The 13,188-nt window shown below is 41.9% G+C and overlaps 1 protein-coding gene across 5 annotated transcripts in view; it reads right to left on the bottom strand.

Annotated features, from left to right (window-relative positions):
• The window catches only part of dnmt3ab (DNA (cytosine-5-)-methyltransferase 3 alpha b), a 42,230-nt gene extending 29,042 nt beyond the window's left edge, over positions 1 to 13,188 (bottom strand). For 4 of the 5 annotated variants that reach the window (XM_023430756.2, XM_023430758.2, XM_023430759.2 and 1 more), the window contains exons 1-4: positions 13,064 to 13,188; positions 11,632 to 11,852; positions 8,044 to 8,151; positions 3,168 to 3,519 (exon numbers count right to left, since the gene is read on the bottom strand). In XM_023430756.2, coding sequence (XP_023286524.1) covers positions 3,168 to 3,519; positions 8,044 to 8,151; positions 11,632 to 11,712 — 541 coding nt within the window. In that variant the 5' untranslated portion in view covers positions 11,713 to 11,852; positions 13,064 to 13,188. The remainder of the gene's footprint in view (positions 1 to 3,167; positions 3,520 to 8,043; positions 8,152 to 11,631; positions 11,853 to 13,063) is intronic. The other variant, XM_023430757.2, reaches the window with a different exon arrangement.

Raw genomic sequence — 13,188 nt, 5'->3', positions numbered from 1 at the left:
ATACCTTGCCAGTTTGAGCGGGTTCCAGCTCTCGTATTGCTAGAGCTCAGTTCCACTCCAGCCGGAGCTCAAATCCTTCCTGTGCCCTCCAGATGGATAACAGAAACCCTGTTTAGCTGACTATCGATCCACCACACTGCCCCCCACCAAGGACTCTCCTCTCTCAGATGAATGTACATCAACACTCCCTTTATCCAAACTTGTCCAGTTACGGCATTAATTTCTCCTCGCATGTTTATCTTCAGTGCCAGTCTGGTTTGATGTTTAGTACCTCACAGAGAGGGAAATCTATACATCATGCAAGTGCAGCACTTAGCCATTAAATTCTGGGCACTGGGTACTGTGGACACTTTTTGCTGATGTAATCTGAATTAAACGTTTGTGTGGCCATGCACGTGCAGACTTGTGCTGCTTTTTTTGCGCCACAGTTGCCTGTTCTAAATGTCCTTTGTACAAAACCTACAATTTTCACAGTTTGCTTCTTACTTTCTCATTCCCCCAAATGATTTTGACATCGCGATTGAAAGAAATCCTACAAATGTTGCATCAGTGTGTCATAGGCGTCAAATACTACTCACAAACTGTGACAAACAGTAAAACTTGTGTGTGTGCAGCCTGCAAACAACTAGCTGTCCTTGCTGTGCCATGTTCACACATGTTCTTTTCTTTGACTTTGTGGCTAACGCTGCTCCTGCTAACTACTTGGTTCCTCTTTCAGTTGACCTCAGTCTGCTGTTTTTTGTTGCCTGCCTGCTGTCTGTCTGTCTGTCTATTGTCTGTGGAAACTGTAAAGGGGCTTTTTCCACAAAAGATCTGATACTTGTTACCAACCGTGACTGTGAGTGAGTGTGTGGCCTGTATTGTTTTCCCCTTGTCAGCCTGTGTGTGTCATCACGGTAAAATATGCTCCTGGAGTCATCTACTGTAGCAGGAACCACCACAGAGGTGGTTTTAGGAACTCTAGCAGCTGTTTATGTGCATTTGGACAGATTCTGGCACCGTGGTAGCCTCACAACCATGCAAGACACAGTCAATGATGTCAAGTTCAAATATGGGTGTCGTCCGTCATGACTACTGACTACTCATGGGTCAGAACATCAACATATTGAGGGGCGTCTGGCTGGTGTGATTCTATTGCAAGATGGTGATTTAATGTTGCACTTTCATACGGTTTGGGGACTGAAAACAGATAAATTAGAAAAAAAAATAACGGTCAAAATTGAAGCGAGATACGTTTAGTTCTGATTATCGATTTAGCTCTAAAAATCTTTTTTCCTATTCTTCCTGTAATGCAACCCAAAGCATCGTTGTGTTTAACCCTGTTTGTTTCGTAAAGCCTGATGATGTTGTCAGGGTTATTTCCAAAAAAAAAAAAAAGAAAGACTTTGTACGTGTTTTCACGGGCTGAGTGATTCTCATTATTACTGGAGGAGTGACCCTGAAACAGCTTTTGTAACTAAAAAATTAAAACATGGTCCTGTCACATTCCCCTGCCTCACATTGCTTTAATTCTACATCCTCGTTCAAAACAAAGCAGCGTGCAACAACTGAGAATACACAGATGAAATAAAAATTATATAGATTTATGATATCGATTTTTGTCATGCCCTCTGTGTTCACCACTGTATCATACTAAAGCTGAGCAGGATCTGGATCCAGTGCTCAGAAGTCTTGTAAAGCAAACAGGGTTATCCCTGGTTTCTGCTTGGGAGTAACAGATCCTAGAAGCACTGACCAGGTGAATACAGAGTGCAGACCCAGTTTGTAAAGAGTTCTGGGCACGACGCCATCCACCTGGCAGGGCCCCCGACGGGGAGGCGGCCACAACAGAGACCTGCCAGCTCCCAACAGAGGCTTGTTGCCAGGAGACGAGTCGCTCCTCCCCTGGCTTTATTTACTGCACTCCTCATCAAGGTCAGAGCCGGTGTCTCTGCGGCCGAGAGAGGAGCCACAGAGACACGTGGCTGAGAGAGAGAGATAGGACTGGAAAGCAGGGGAGTGTGTGGGGGGGCTAAGTGATATGGTTAATCTCCATCTTGGACTAAAAACTACCTGTCAACACCACTCTCTCCCAACAATACCCCCTGATTTATATCACCTTTAAATGCTAATTTTATCCACCTCTGCTCTGTGGCTGGTGCAGACTCAGTTGTGTGACCAAAATTCATCAACATAAAACATAAAATAGTTTATTTTAATGTGGACCGTTCGCATTTAAGATAGTTATTACATTGTATGTAATAGTCCAATTTTACTTACTAGTTATTTCATAAGTCATTTAAGTTATGATAATTATTCGACGAACAAATATGTTGCTGCATTTTGCACTAGAAAAGGTAATGCCACCTTTCTGCTGCTGTCTTTCCTGTTACTGGGCCTTTACTGATAAAATTCACATAATTAGACTAATGATTTTTTTCCTAACTGATTCATCTGATGTTTATTGTCTCTATTCATCATTTTGTCTATAGAAAAATTCCCATAATAAAGCCCCAGGTGACATTTTCTTATTAATTATTTTTTCTGACCGACAATCCATTACCCATAAATACTATTTCCTGTCAGTTGACTAATCAATTAATCAACGGCTTGTTTCAGATCTACACAAAATGAATCACTACTTCAATACTTTTAGCTACAGTAACAGTCCAGATGCAAACGTTCCATATAACCTACACCTACTCTGAATGATCAATACTGTGCTTAACAAGGTTTTGACAGACTCATTATATCTATGATGGCGCTGCACATTCAAATGTCAACTTGCGGTGCATAGTGAAAGCATTTGGGAAACACACCAAGACATTGAGAAGAAATGAGAGGAAGTGAAATATAGCAGTCAAACATTGAGTATAATGAGTATGATATTATTAGTATAAGTAGAGTATAGTATAGTATACAGTATAAGCAGAGCTAATATTTACGAGTGCCTTTCTTCCCAGTGCTGTGCAGCTGCATGAATGCAACACTTTTAGCCTCTGGGTTACTCATCCTGGCAGCGTCAGTGTCATGCTCTGTGTGCGGAGCTGCGCAGACCCACTCAATCTGATTTGCAATTCATTACTCAACCTCTCGGACAAGTCATGTCCATGTGACTTTTCCTCCTGGGTCTGCAGAGAGCAGATCAAAAGATAGCGAAGCTGAGCAAGCGGAGGCCAAAAACTCACATTTCGTTGGGCGCTCCAGTTTCCGCCTCCCTCTTTTCTTGCGCGGTGTTGTCAGGCTGTCTTCCTTGTCTTTCTCCGAGTCCTGCTCTTCCCGGCTGGGCAGGAATCCGTTCTCCTGGGAAGGGCTCAGGATCTGACCATGGGAGCTGTCCTCTGCCCGGCAGGAGGAAGGGTCTCTGGGGATCCCGTTCTCCACCTCCCTCTTCTCCTGTTTGGGAAAACAGGCGTCGGACGTCCTGTCTCTGTGCCCGCCCACGTCTCCATTGTGGACCTGTGCCATGGACGGCCTACCCACCCCAGTGTAGCTGTTGCCCACACCCACACCATCTTTGAGGGAGCCAAAGCTCTCGACCTGCAGGCAGAGGAAAAGAGGCTTGAAATGTTAACATCCTGGCAATCTATCAGCTTTATAGATTGTTATTGCTGTGGCTGTATGTTACAGTTTGATGTTCTGAAGGTGTGCGGCAGTGTTGTGCCTGTCAGCTGTTGTGACATATCACTGGATATACCGAGGCTGTCTGTGCGATAAACAAAACCTTTCCAGGATTTACAACAAATCATCCAGCATGCTTGAAAAAAAAGGTCATCAGAGTGAGTACCAATGAAACAGCTGGCAGTATCAGAGTGGGAATAAGCACTCTTCAGTCTATGTTGGCTAAATGGGCTATTTGAAAGAAAATGTCAATTAAAGCATTCACCCATTTCACATTAGATAAGCTTAATTTCATCCCTTATGCCTCCACAGCTCTATCTGCACAGAATCAAACATGTAGCTCAACTTCTACACTTATTAGTCAGTGAATTATGGCATTTCCCATTTAGCTCTGTTAAACTGGAGTTGTAAACTTCAAAGCCGCGCCAGTAAATCTGCTGTACAGCCATTAACTTGGAAAGAGAGGAAGGGATTACTTTACAGTTCATCAGGTACACTACTGAGCTTCCTGTAGTCATGCATTCATCATTACAGCAGCATGGAAATATGTGAAAAATGTTGGCTGTTTGACAACGGAGAAGTTTTTTCCCTCCGTCCAGTTTGGAACGCCCAGTTAAACTATTTCATTCTATGCAGAGGAGTAAATTCAAAGAGAGCTGACCCATCTGAAGCTGCAGTTTAACTGAAGCGGCAGACATTCAGTTCTTACAGCTAAAAAAAAAGTGCTGGCTGTCTTAGAGGACCTAGAAAAGATTTGTTTCAAATCTAAGTAAATGTGATAGTGTCTCTGCTGCTGCCTAAAAATAGCCATAAAAAAACACACTTTTCAGACAATCCCATTACTGGGTCACTAGGAGCAGAAAGTGGAGCATGTCTTGTGAGATCAGACTGTCAACAGTGATGAGAGCAGCGCTGAAGCTTTCAACTCCTGTAGATGTAGGTGCAGCAGTTTGCATTGAAGCCAGGCGACAGCAACGCCTCAGGAGGCGTCTGTCTGTCAACAGAAGATATTTAGCAAACACAAGACCCTGTGCTGGAGGCTAAAAGGTCAAACGTAATCTAATTCTCGCAGAGTGAATAGGCAAACACAATGTAAACTAGCTTTAATGTGACCCAGAGACCTATAAAACGTCTGTGTAATAAATGCAATGCAAATTATGCAGAACAGAGGCACAAAATAAACTTCAGTGAAAGTCGTACTGTATCGTAAAAACTAAGATACATCAAGCCAAAGTTGGTTTTTAAGCATTCCTCGCAGGCCACAAGACTCTAAATGACTTCATCATTGTAGTAACTGAGAACAAATTAACTGTAAATGTTGAACAGTTGCACTGGAGCAGCGCTCTACTAAATCTATTTGACAGAACGAATGAAAACAACAACCCACAACTCAAACAATATTAATATTCTGAATCAATTCATGACTAGAAAAAAGGTTACAGTGTGTGAGTTGGTTTAGGCCCACACACACACACACACACACACACACACACACACACACACACACACACAAATGCAAAAGCAGACAGACGGGGAAACAAACAGAAAGTCGAACACATGCACAAACTCAGGCAATATGCTCACACACAAACAGTACACACAACTGTCGCTGAAAGAATTACGCAACAGATTAGTGACCCAGTGAACTACATGAGGCCCCTGCCAGAGGTCGGAGTTCACAGTCAGTAAATCAGGCAGCACAGACATGCAGACAGAGGTCAAAACAAAACACTGACTAATCCAACTTACTGCTGCAGCATTACAACTTCCACAGCATCGTGCTTCCAAATGCAGTGGTATATAACAAGTTAAATAAACTATCAAAGTTGCACTTATCACTATTCTCATTCAACAATGGATCAGGAGAATATATGTAATGTGAAAGGCGTTCACTTGTAGTGATAAACCTATTCATGAATATTATCCAACTTAGAGATCCTTAGCTCTACATAGTGTTTTAGCATCTTTCAGCGCATTCTTTTGGTTTTACAGCCCGCAGCTTTACTGTTTTGGTTCACTCTCACTGCTAATATCAGTGTTGCTTTTGGCAGCAGCAGGTAGCTGTTCTCAGCTAAAAGGCTCTGATAAACCACTGTACACTGTCTGCCCAGCACCAAACTGAAGACAGACACAGTTAGCAACTAGCTAATGAACAAACTGGAGCATTTAGCAGCTAAAAAGCCGGATATTTTCCTCAGAAGTTGGTAGAGAACTAAAAGAGAGCTAAAAGATGATTGGGGAAAAAACTATTAATGCTGCTTCATTAACAATTAATTTTTCATCTTACATATAAAACAACTTGGTTACATGTTAACATGCAGCTAATTTGTCTTAGATAAGATGACGCTTTATTGATCCCAAAGGGGGAAATTAGGTGTTAATATTATATTAGGAATTTAGAGCAGATTACTGAATAATGTGACCAGCTGAGCATTTTGTTACCTCCTTCAGACTAGCACTGAATGTAACAGCCAGGACCCCTGATAGTAAAGAGCAGTTAACAGAAGTTAATATTTAAAATGTAAGACCCTGTGAGATGAGGTGAATGAGTTAATACTTTGCCTTGTTTTGAATTTTTCTGGAGGGCTGGGCTCAGGGGGTTAATGATACACCACCTTTTTCAGCCATTAACAGCTTTACCTTCTGTTTTCTACCAAAGATTCAATAACTGGCACTGATGTCTGTCAGAAAGCCTTCAGTGTCTTTTGGACAGCATTTCAATTTGGCAAGTACATGTTTGAGTGACTGTCTCATTCTGAGAAGAATGACACCAAGAGTCAAACACCCATGTGACTGGAGCATCTGAGTATAGTTTTCCTTTTCTACTATTTCTATTTGACTGTAGTATTGTTATTGGTGCTACCAGCCAGCTGCTGTTAATACACCGACACAAACCCTCAGGGATATCCCCAACATATATTATCGGTAAATATTTTTCTAATCTCCTTTTTTGTTTGTTGAATCACCCTGTGAGAATTAATTAACATGATTTTAAACACAGGCTTATGCAAATGATAATATCTCAGGGAGAGAAAAAATACCCAGATACATGCTGGCCCAAGAGTCATTATTAAATCAGGGCTTTTAACAACAAAAGGCATCACAAACAGATTGCAAATGGTGTTGGTGTAGTGTCGGCATGCATCTTAGAAACATAGTGTAGACTGTGTGATGTTTATTCATGAGTACAAACAGGTACATGTGGTGTGTTAACGGGTTTCTGAAGGCTGGAAGATCTTGTGCAGATATTACTAATCTACTCACTTTAACCATTCATAACGAACATTTAGACTATCACGGCTGGGTTGTGCTTACGGCTGGTTCATATGATCTATCCAAATGTTTATAGCTGTTCCGAAAGGCCACACTTGATAGTGGGTTGAAAAGCCAGACATTCACGGTGTCACATTCTGAATGAATGAATGAATGAATGAAAAGTTTAAACTTAGATACTTAGACACCACCTATTGGCCAGTTGCCGTGTGAAATGGGTGTGAATGTCTGATGGTTGGTTTTGGCAACTCAGTGTGATTATTAGGATGGGGGGGGGAGTTATGATGATCCAACAAGCTCCGTGTTTGAAGGACACAATTACACTCCAACACAAACGCCCTGCACACACACACACACCTTTCTGATGACAGAATGCCGAAGGCTACGTTCGACAGTTCACTTCACGCAGTGAGAAAGTAATCAAGGTGTCTCAGACTCTTTTTCAGTCTTCACAAAAACTATTTCTATCACTTTTCACATGAACAGATGAGTGCAATACCCTGAATGCCCTCCAGGAGAGTCTGAAGACACGCAGTTTACACCCATGTTTAAATGATTGATTGCGTCCGTCCGCTCTCTTTGTCAGCAGAATTCTCACTCTGTCTTTGAGTGTGGCAGTTCAGAACAGCTGCCTTCAGATGTGACTGCATGAACATGTTGTATGACCTAGTTCTTTTTTTTTTTTTTTTTTGCCGTTTCGCCATTTTTTAATTTGACAGTTGACACTGAAGAGGCAGACGGAAAAACAAGTGGAACAAAGGTCCCCAGCTGAAATGAAACTGTAGACACTGTGGCTGAGACCACTCTGCTACCAGGACGCTCTGTATGAACCAGTTCTTATCGAGGATACTCTGCTTAAACCTTAAACCATTTACAACATCATTGGACACTAAAACTGCCCATTAAAACCCAGGCTAAAGAAATTCTTTAAGTAATGGAAGAATCTAAGGCTTATTTCACAAAAATCCCTCATGTGCAAACTAAAGAAATAAATAAGTAGTTTTACGGAATTATTTTATGTTACTGTGCTCAAGGACCAGTTGATATCTGATCTTGACTGATCTTGAATCTTGACATTGTGAAAAACTGACAATAAATCCCTAAAACACAAGAATGAATGAATGAATGGATGTGAATGTAAAGTTTCTGACATGTCAGATCAACACTCACTGGAAACTGCTTGCGCTTTCTTCCAGGCTTGCCAACTTTACAAGAGGCACTATTTTTAGCCAACTTCTCCTCTGTCCTCAGGTCCATGTCCAGTATTGTGCTCTCACCCTGTGAACAAAAAGACCACACCATGATTCAGACACAGTATCCTGCAATAATTGAAGCAACAGTACACTTGTTCATGGGAATGTCAAGTTTACTTTCAAGGGCTGGATGCACACACGACGCTACATCTCTCCAGGTTATGAGATTGTATTTGTCCAGTGAACTAAGTGGCAGTTCACCTCAGCCAAAGATGCAGCAGGAGTGATATTACATCTGCAGGACACACACAAAACTGCACCTCGCTAAAACACTTGAACATTTAAGGAAGGAGGGGCTACAGCGGGTCCTTGAGTGTCTTTGGCTGAGTGGACAATGAGACAGATAGAAATTGAATGACACATTCCTTTGAACTAGGCTGAAGTGAAAGAACTGTGGACGCAGCGCTGACCTTCCACAGACAATCCCCTCTTGACACTGTTACAAAGACGTCGACCGGCCCCCACCTTTCCTTGCTGCAATTTCTTTTTGATTAATAAAACTGTCTGCCCCTGTGAACAAAGCCCCATGTCCGCCACCACCAAGTGCTCCTGGGAGAAAAGATGATCCTAATGTAGATGCTTTGAGTGTCAATATTGACTGAATAGGACCACCAGCACCAGGTCTGAATGCAAATAAGATTGCAAGACCATTCCTGACAGCTGCAGTGGGGGGGAGGGCAGGGTCCTTATTAAATTCCTTCAGTGCTGAATGCAAGATTCCCTCAAAGATAAATGGGCTCCCCGCACAATTACTGCAAGACCCTCTGCTGACTTGTTGTTAAGTACTTTTATTTTAAGCTGTGACACAGAATAACATGAGAGACAATTACTGTAGGACACTACATGACCTTGTCTTTGTATAATGGATGGCGTTAAATACAGCAAGAACCTTCAGTGACTGAAACACAGAAGAAAAGTAAGGGAGACTAGAGATGGGTACAGCATCCTCAATACCTCCAATAAGAAGCAAATTAGCTTATAACACTTTATACTGCACATGTGCATTTACATCATCTCCCTGCTTAAAACTATCCCAAAACTACCTGGTAACAAGTGGGAAGTGCAAATACAAACTAGCATTTAAGTGTAAAACATATGCTATGCAATCTAAGTAGCAATCAGTGGTACTTTAAACATGTACGTATATCCGTCCCTTTAAGTATCGGCATTTGTGAGTTAGTTTTGCATCCTGGTTTTACAAGGGACGACAAGGTCCATTTAGTAAGTGGTCCTATCACATGATCTTCATCGTGAAATTTCAGTTGTTTTTTTCCCCGTACACTTAAAGGACCTGTCTTGTAAGGATTTAAAACCCTTTGGCAAACTCATGTGATATCAGAAGCAGCTACTGAAAGGGCCTTGTGGTGAGATTGTTTTCTCAGCTGCTGTTGAGAGTAAACTCTGAACCCCACATTTTAAGTCAACATGGACAAAGAGTCCGTGCTGCGGAAAAAAAAGAAAAGTGAACATATATGATCTCAAGACTATTCTACTACTACTACTACTACTACTACTTCATGACTATTTGGGCGAGGTGTATTATGATGGGGTACTAAGTAACTAAGTAACTGCGAGATCCCCAGTTTGATTCCGATGTTGTCCTGAGACACTTGAGGGTTAATAATGGAAAAACCATTGATGAGCTCCTCTGTTATTGACAGGCTGGAGTGATGTATCACTGCTATCAAACTTTGTGACCTGTGTAAATCCTGGTGTCACCATTTGCACATATATCAAAATGTGTAATGTGTACCACCACCCAGGGAAATTTGAACGTTTGCTTGTTTTCTGTCTCTATATTTTCTACTGTTGAATCAAAAGAGACATAAAAATATTCTTTTAACAAAAATTAGGCTTTGGACACACACAGATTCCAACAGACTCCAGTTGTTAAATAATGTAAGAGGTGGAGGATGTTAATAAACAGAGGCATGAATTTCAAAGGTCAGGCCATGTTACTTCCAGCGAGTGTTTGCTCTTAATATGGAATAAATCCATCAACCATTACTGTCCCAGTGTGATAAACTGATTTGCATAAAGAGATGCATGTGATCAGAGTAACTGATGCTGCTGTGATTAATGAGCGCAGGGTTATAACTGATAAAAATGGGAAAATATGATAGAATACTCATCAGTGAATTTCTTGATAAAAATACAGAGGTTGCTAACAAAACTTTAAGGGGTTATTTTAAATGTAGATATGGATGCTTTTGTGTTTTTTTTGCAGATGGTGCTGGTTCATTGTGTGATGATTACTAATACAGAGCCTGGTGCTTTGGTTTTTTCTTACCAGGGCGGCAGAATTTGCATAGATAATAGCACGTTTTGAGTGCAGCCTGGTGTGCAGGCTCATTTGGGAACCACTTACATGGATGACACAATTCAGTGGTGCCTGGCTATCTCTGCAGGAGCAGCCTACACAACACCGCTCATCTAATTCTCAACCTGAGAGCGGAAACACTGAATGAAAAAAAATAACTCGCCATTTTCACACACAGCTTCACCCTAATATTTCCTGGAAAAAAAAGGAAATATGATTTGTTGTAGCCTGGAGTGAACCCTACCACACTGTCAATATCGCTGCACTATTTCTGTCTGGATAGCCGGTTATTTAAGGCAATGTCTGTTGCCAGGCAACAAGACTAAGGGCAGTACTGTCTAATGGGAACGTAGAGGAAGAGGACAGATCCCCCCAGTAAAAGAGCCGTAGAGCAATTCCAGCTCCAGCTCAACCTACACCAGCCAACGCCCACGTCACCAACCACCATTACAACAAGCAAATGTCACATAATACAGCTGCACGTTGCCACAGCCTCCTCGTGATGCTGCTAACGCCGCCGCTGTGGAGCAACGGTGATGCTGCAGTTACACAAGGCCTGTGATAATGAGTCTGTCTGCATCATGAGAAGTGACATGGCACGCCTCATGCTGGTGGATGCTTCAGGAAAAAAAAACCAAGTCTATCGCAGTAAATCTTTGGATTACAGAGATCAATAAGGAATTAGCTTGACTGACTGATTAACTCCAATCATAAAATTGGGAGAATTTTTAATTGGCATGAAGTAACTGCACAAACCAATTTTTCTTTTTTATCCATCACAATAATAACACTATTACACTGTTATTTGACTTAAACCCCTGTGATAGACACACATATTCATGCACACTTACGTACACATTCTCTTTATAGATATTTTAGTGATAAAAATACTAAAAGGCACTTTGTACTACAGCAGTGTTGGAGTGAATAATCTCCTTTCAAATCAGCTCTGAGTGAGTTTGAGGCTCTTTGCAGTGATGGACTGTCAAATCCAAATTAATCAACAGCTTTGCTCAAGTCATTCAAAAAACCAAAACATGACTGAATGAACTCTTTAAACCCGCGGGCTATAAAGCTGAGAGATCCTGAGCCATTCACTGACATGCCAAGCTTCAGAGGAGTCTCCGAAATTCCTTACGCGAGACTCCTGAGGCGCACTTTTTATATTTCACACGTGTTTCTTACCATTCTGTTTCCAGGTGAGTCGGTGAAGTCTGAGCCTTTGAATGCAGTGGTGTTGGTGTTGGTGACAGTGTTGGACGGCATCGTTGAAGAGTCTTATGGGATTATGGGTAATGTCTGATGATGGGCTGATTTAGATGAGGGGGGAAGTTTCAGGTGAGGATGAACTCAAAGGAATAAAAAAAAGAAAGAAGTGAGAGATGATCCTTCTTCTCTCCGCGCTCCTGGAAGATAAAGAAGAAACACAACAAATCAGCTTCTCACACATTAGATCCACTTTAGTTTTGCATTAGTGCTGTGATGCTTTGATTCAGAGGTGACCGGAGTTTCATGCAGTGCATATTTCACCAAATCAATTTAGTTAAAATCTTATTTTCTGCCATAAAGAGGCACTTTCTGAGCATCAGCTTTCTCTTTGTGACTCATATAGGAAGCTCCCATGCTGAGATAGCCTATAGGATACTGTATGCCTGCTCTCGCCTATAGGGCCTGGGCCACTTTTTACATCAAATGGATGTATGGACGTACAGTACTTGACATTAAATGGCTGCTAGCTGCACAATAACTCGAATAATGCTGCAAATGAAACTGAGGATGATCATAAAGGTTTATAATAATATTATTCATATTTAATTTTCACCTCTAGAGTCTGGGTTAAAGTTACTCCAGCAGTCAGCCATGCGCACACAGCGGAGCCACAGTTACACGGTGGAACTCGTGGAAATGTGCTAAAATAATCATAGGCCTATGTATCTATATTCACACAGGACGTTTCCACGAAAGGGTTAAGTCCAGACTAATGACAATCGCTTGTGATTTATTTAGAGGGTCTAATGAGCTGCTGGGATTAAGTCCTCGCTGCTGAAAAATAATTGCAGGCAACAGCCAGAACGCGTTATCTTGAAAAATGTAATTTATTATAAGGCCACACATGCGTTTAAAGTCAGCGCATTTCCATGCACACCAAACTACAATCAGTGCAAACGCTCACATTGCTGCGATCGACTGACTTGCATTTGTAATTCCATTGGCTATGCGTTCAAATTGCAAAGTTTTAGACGTCTTTTTTGCAGCAAGGGAAGTCTGCAATATGACCCAGGGGATTGTGGTCTTTTACAGGCCACGGCCACTGAAGGATAAACCCCCGATATTTTTTCTTTATTTTTTTCTTTTATTTTAATGAGCCCAGTGTTTTAAGGAGCCGCGATACTGATTCTGTGCTGTAAATTTGGTCAAGCTCAAGTACACATCGCGATGTCCAATCAGCACATCTGCAAAAAAGCAAACCCTAAATCGCTATTTCCCTATTTCCATCGAGCGCCTTCCGCTCTCGGGGCTTTCACGTTTTTGTTCACATAGAGGTTACCCTTCCTGCGCGGTTACTGGTGCCGGGTTAAACGGATTTAAATGCGCGAGTCGCTGTGTGTTTCGTTACCCGATTTTCCCAAGTCCCAGGCCTGACCCTTTTTGTCTCGCTTGCTCCCGGAGCCTCCTTCCTCTTCTCTCCCCGTCCTCCACCTCCCCAGCCGGCCAGCTCCTCGCCAGATGCGCCGCTCTCAC

The sequence above is a fragment of the Seriola lalandi genome, unplaced genomic scaffold (assembly GCF_002814215.2).
Source record: "Seriola lalandi dorsalis isolate HSWRI2012SDOR001 ecotype SW California unplaced genomic scaffold, Sedor1 jcf7180002054911, whole genome shotgun sequence".
NCBI lineage: Eukaryota > Metazoa > Chordata > Actinopteri > Carangiformes > Carangidae > Seriola > Seriola lalandi.
This window is presented reverse-complemented; position numbering and strand designations above follow the sequence as displayed.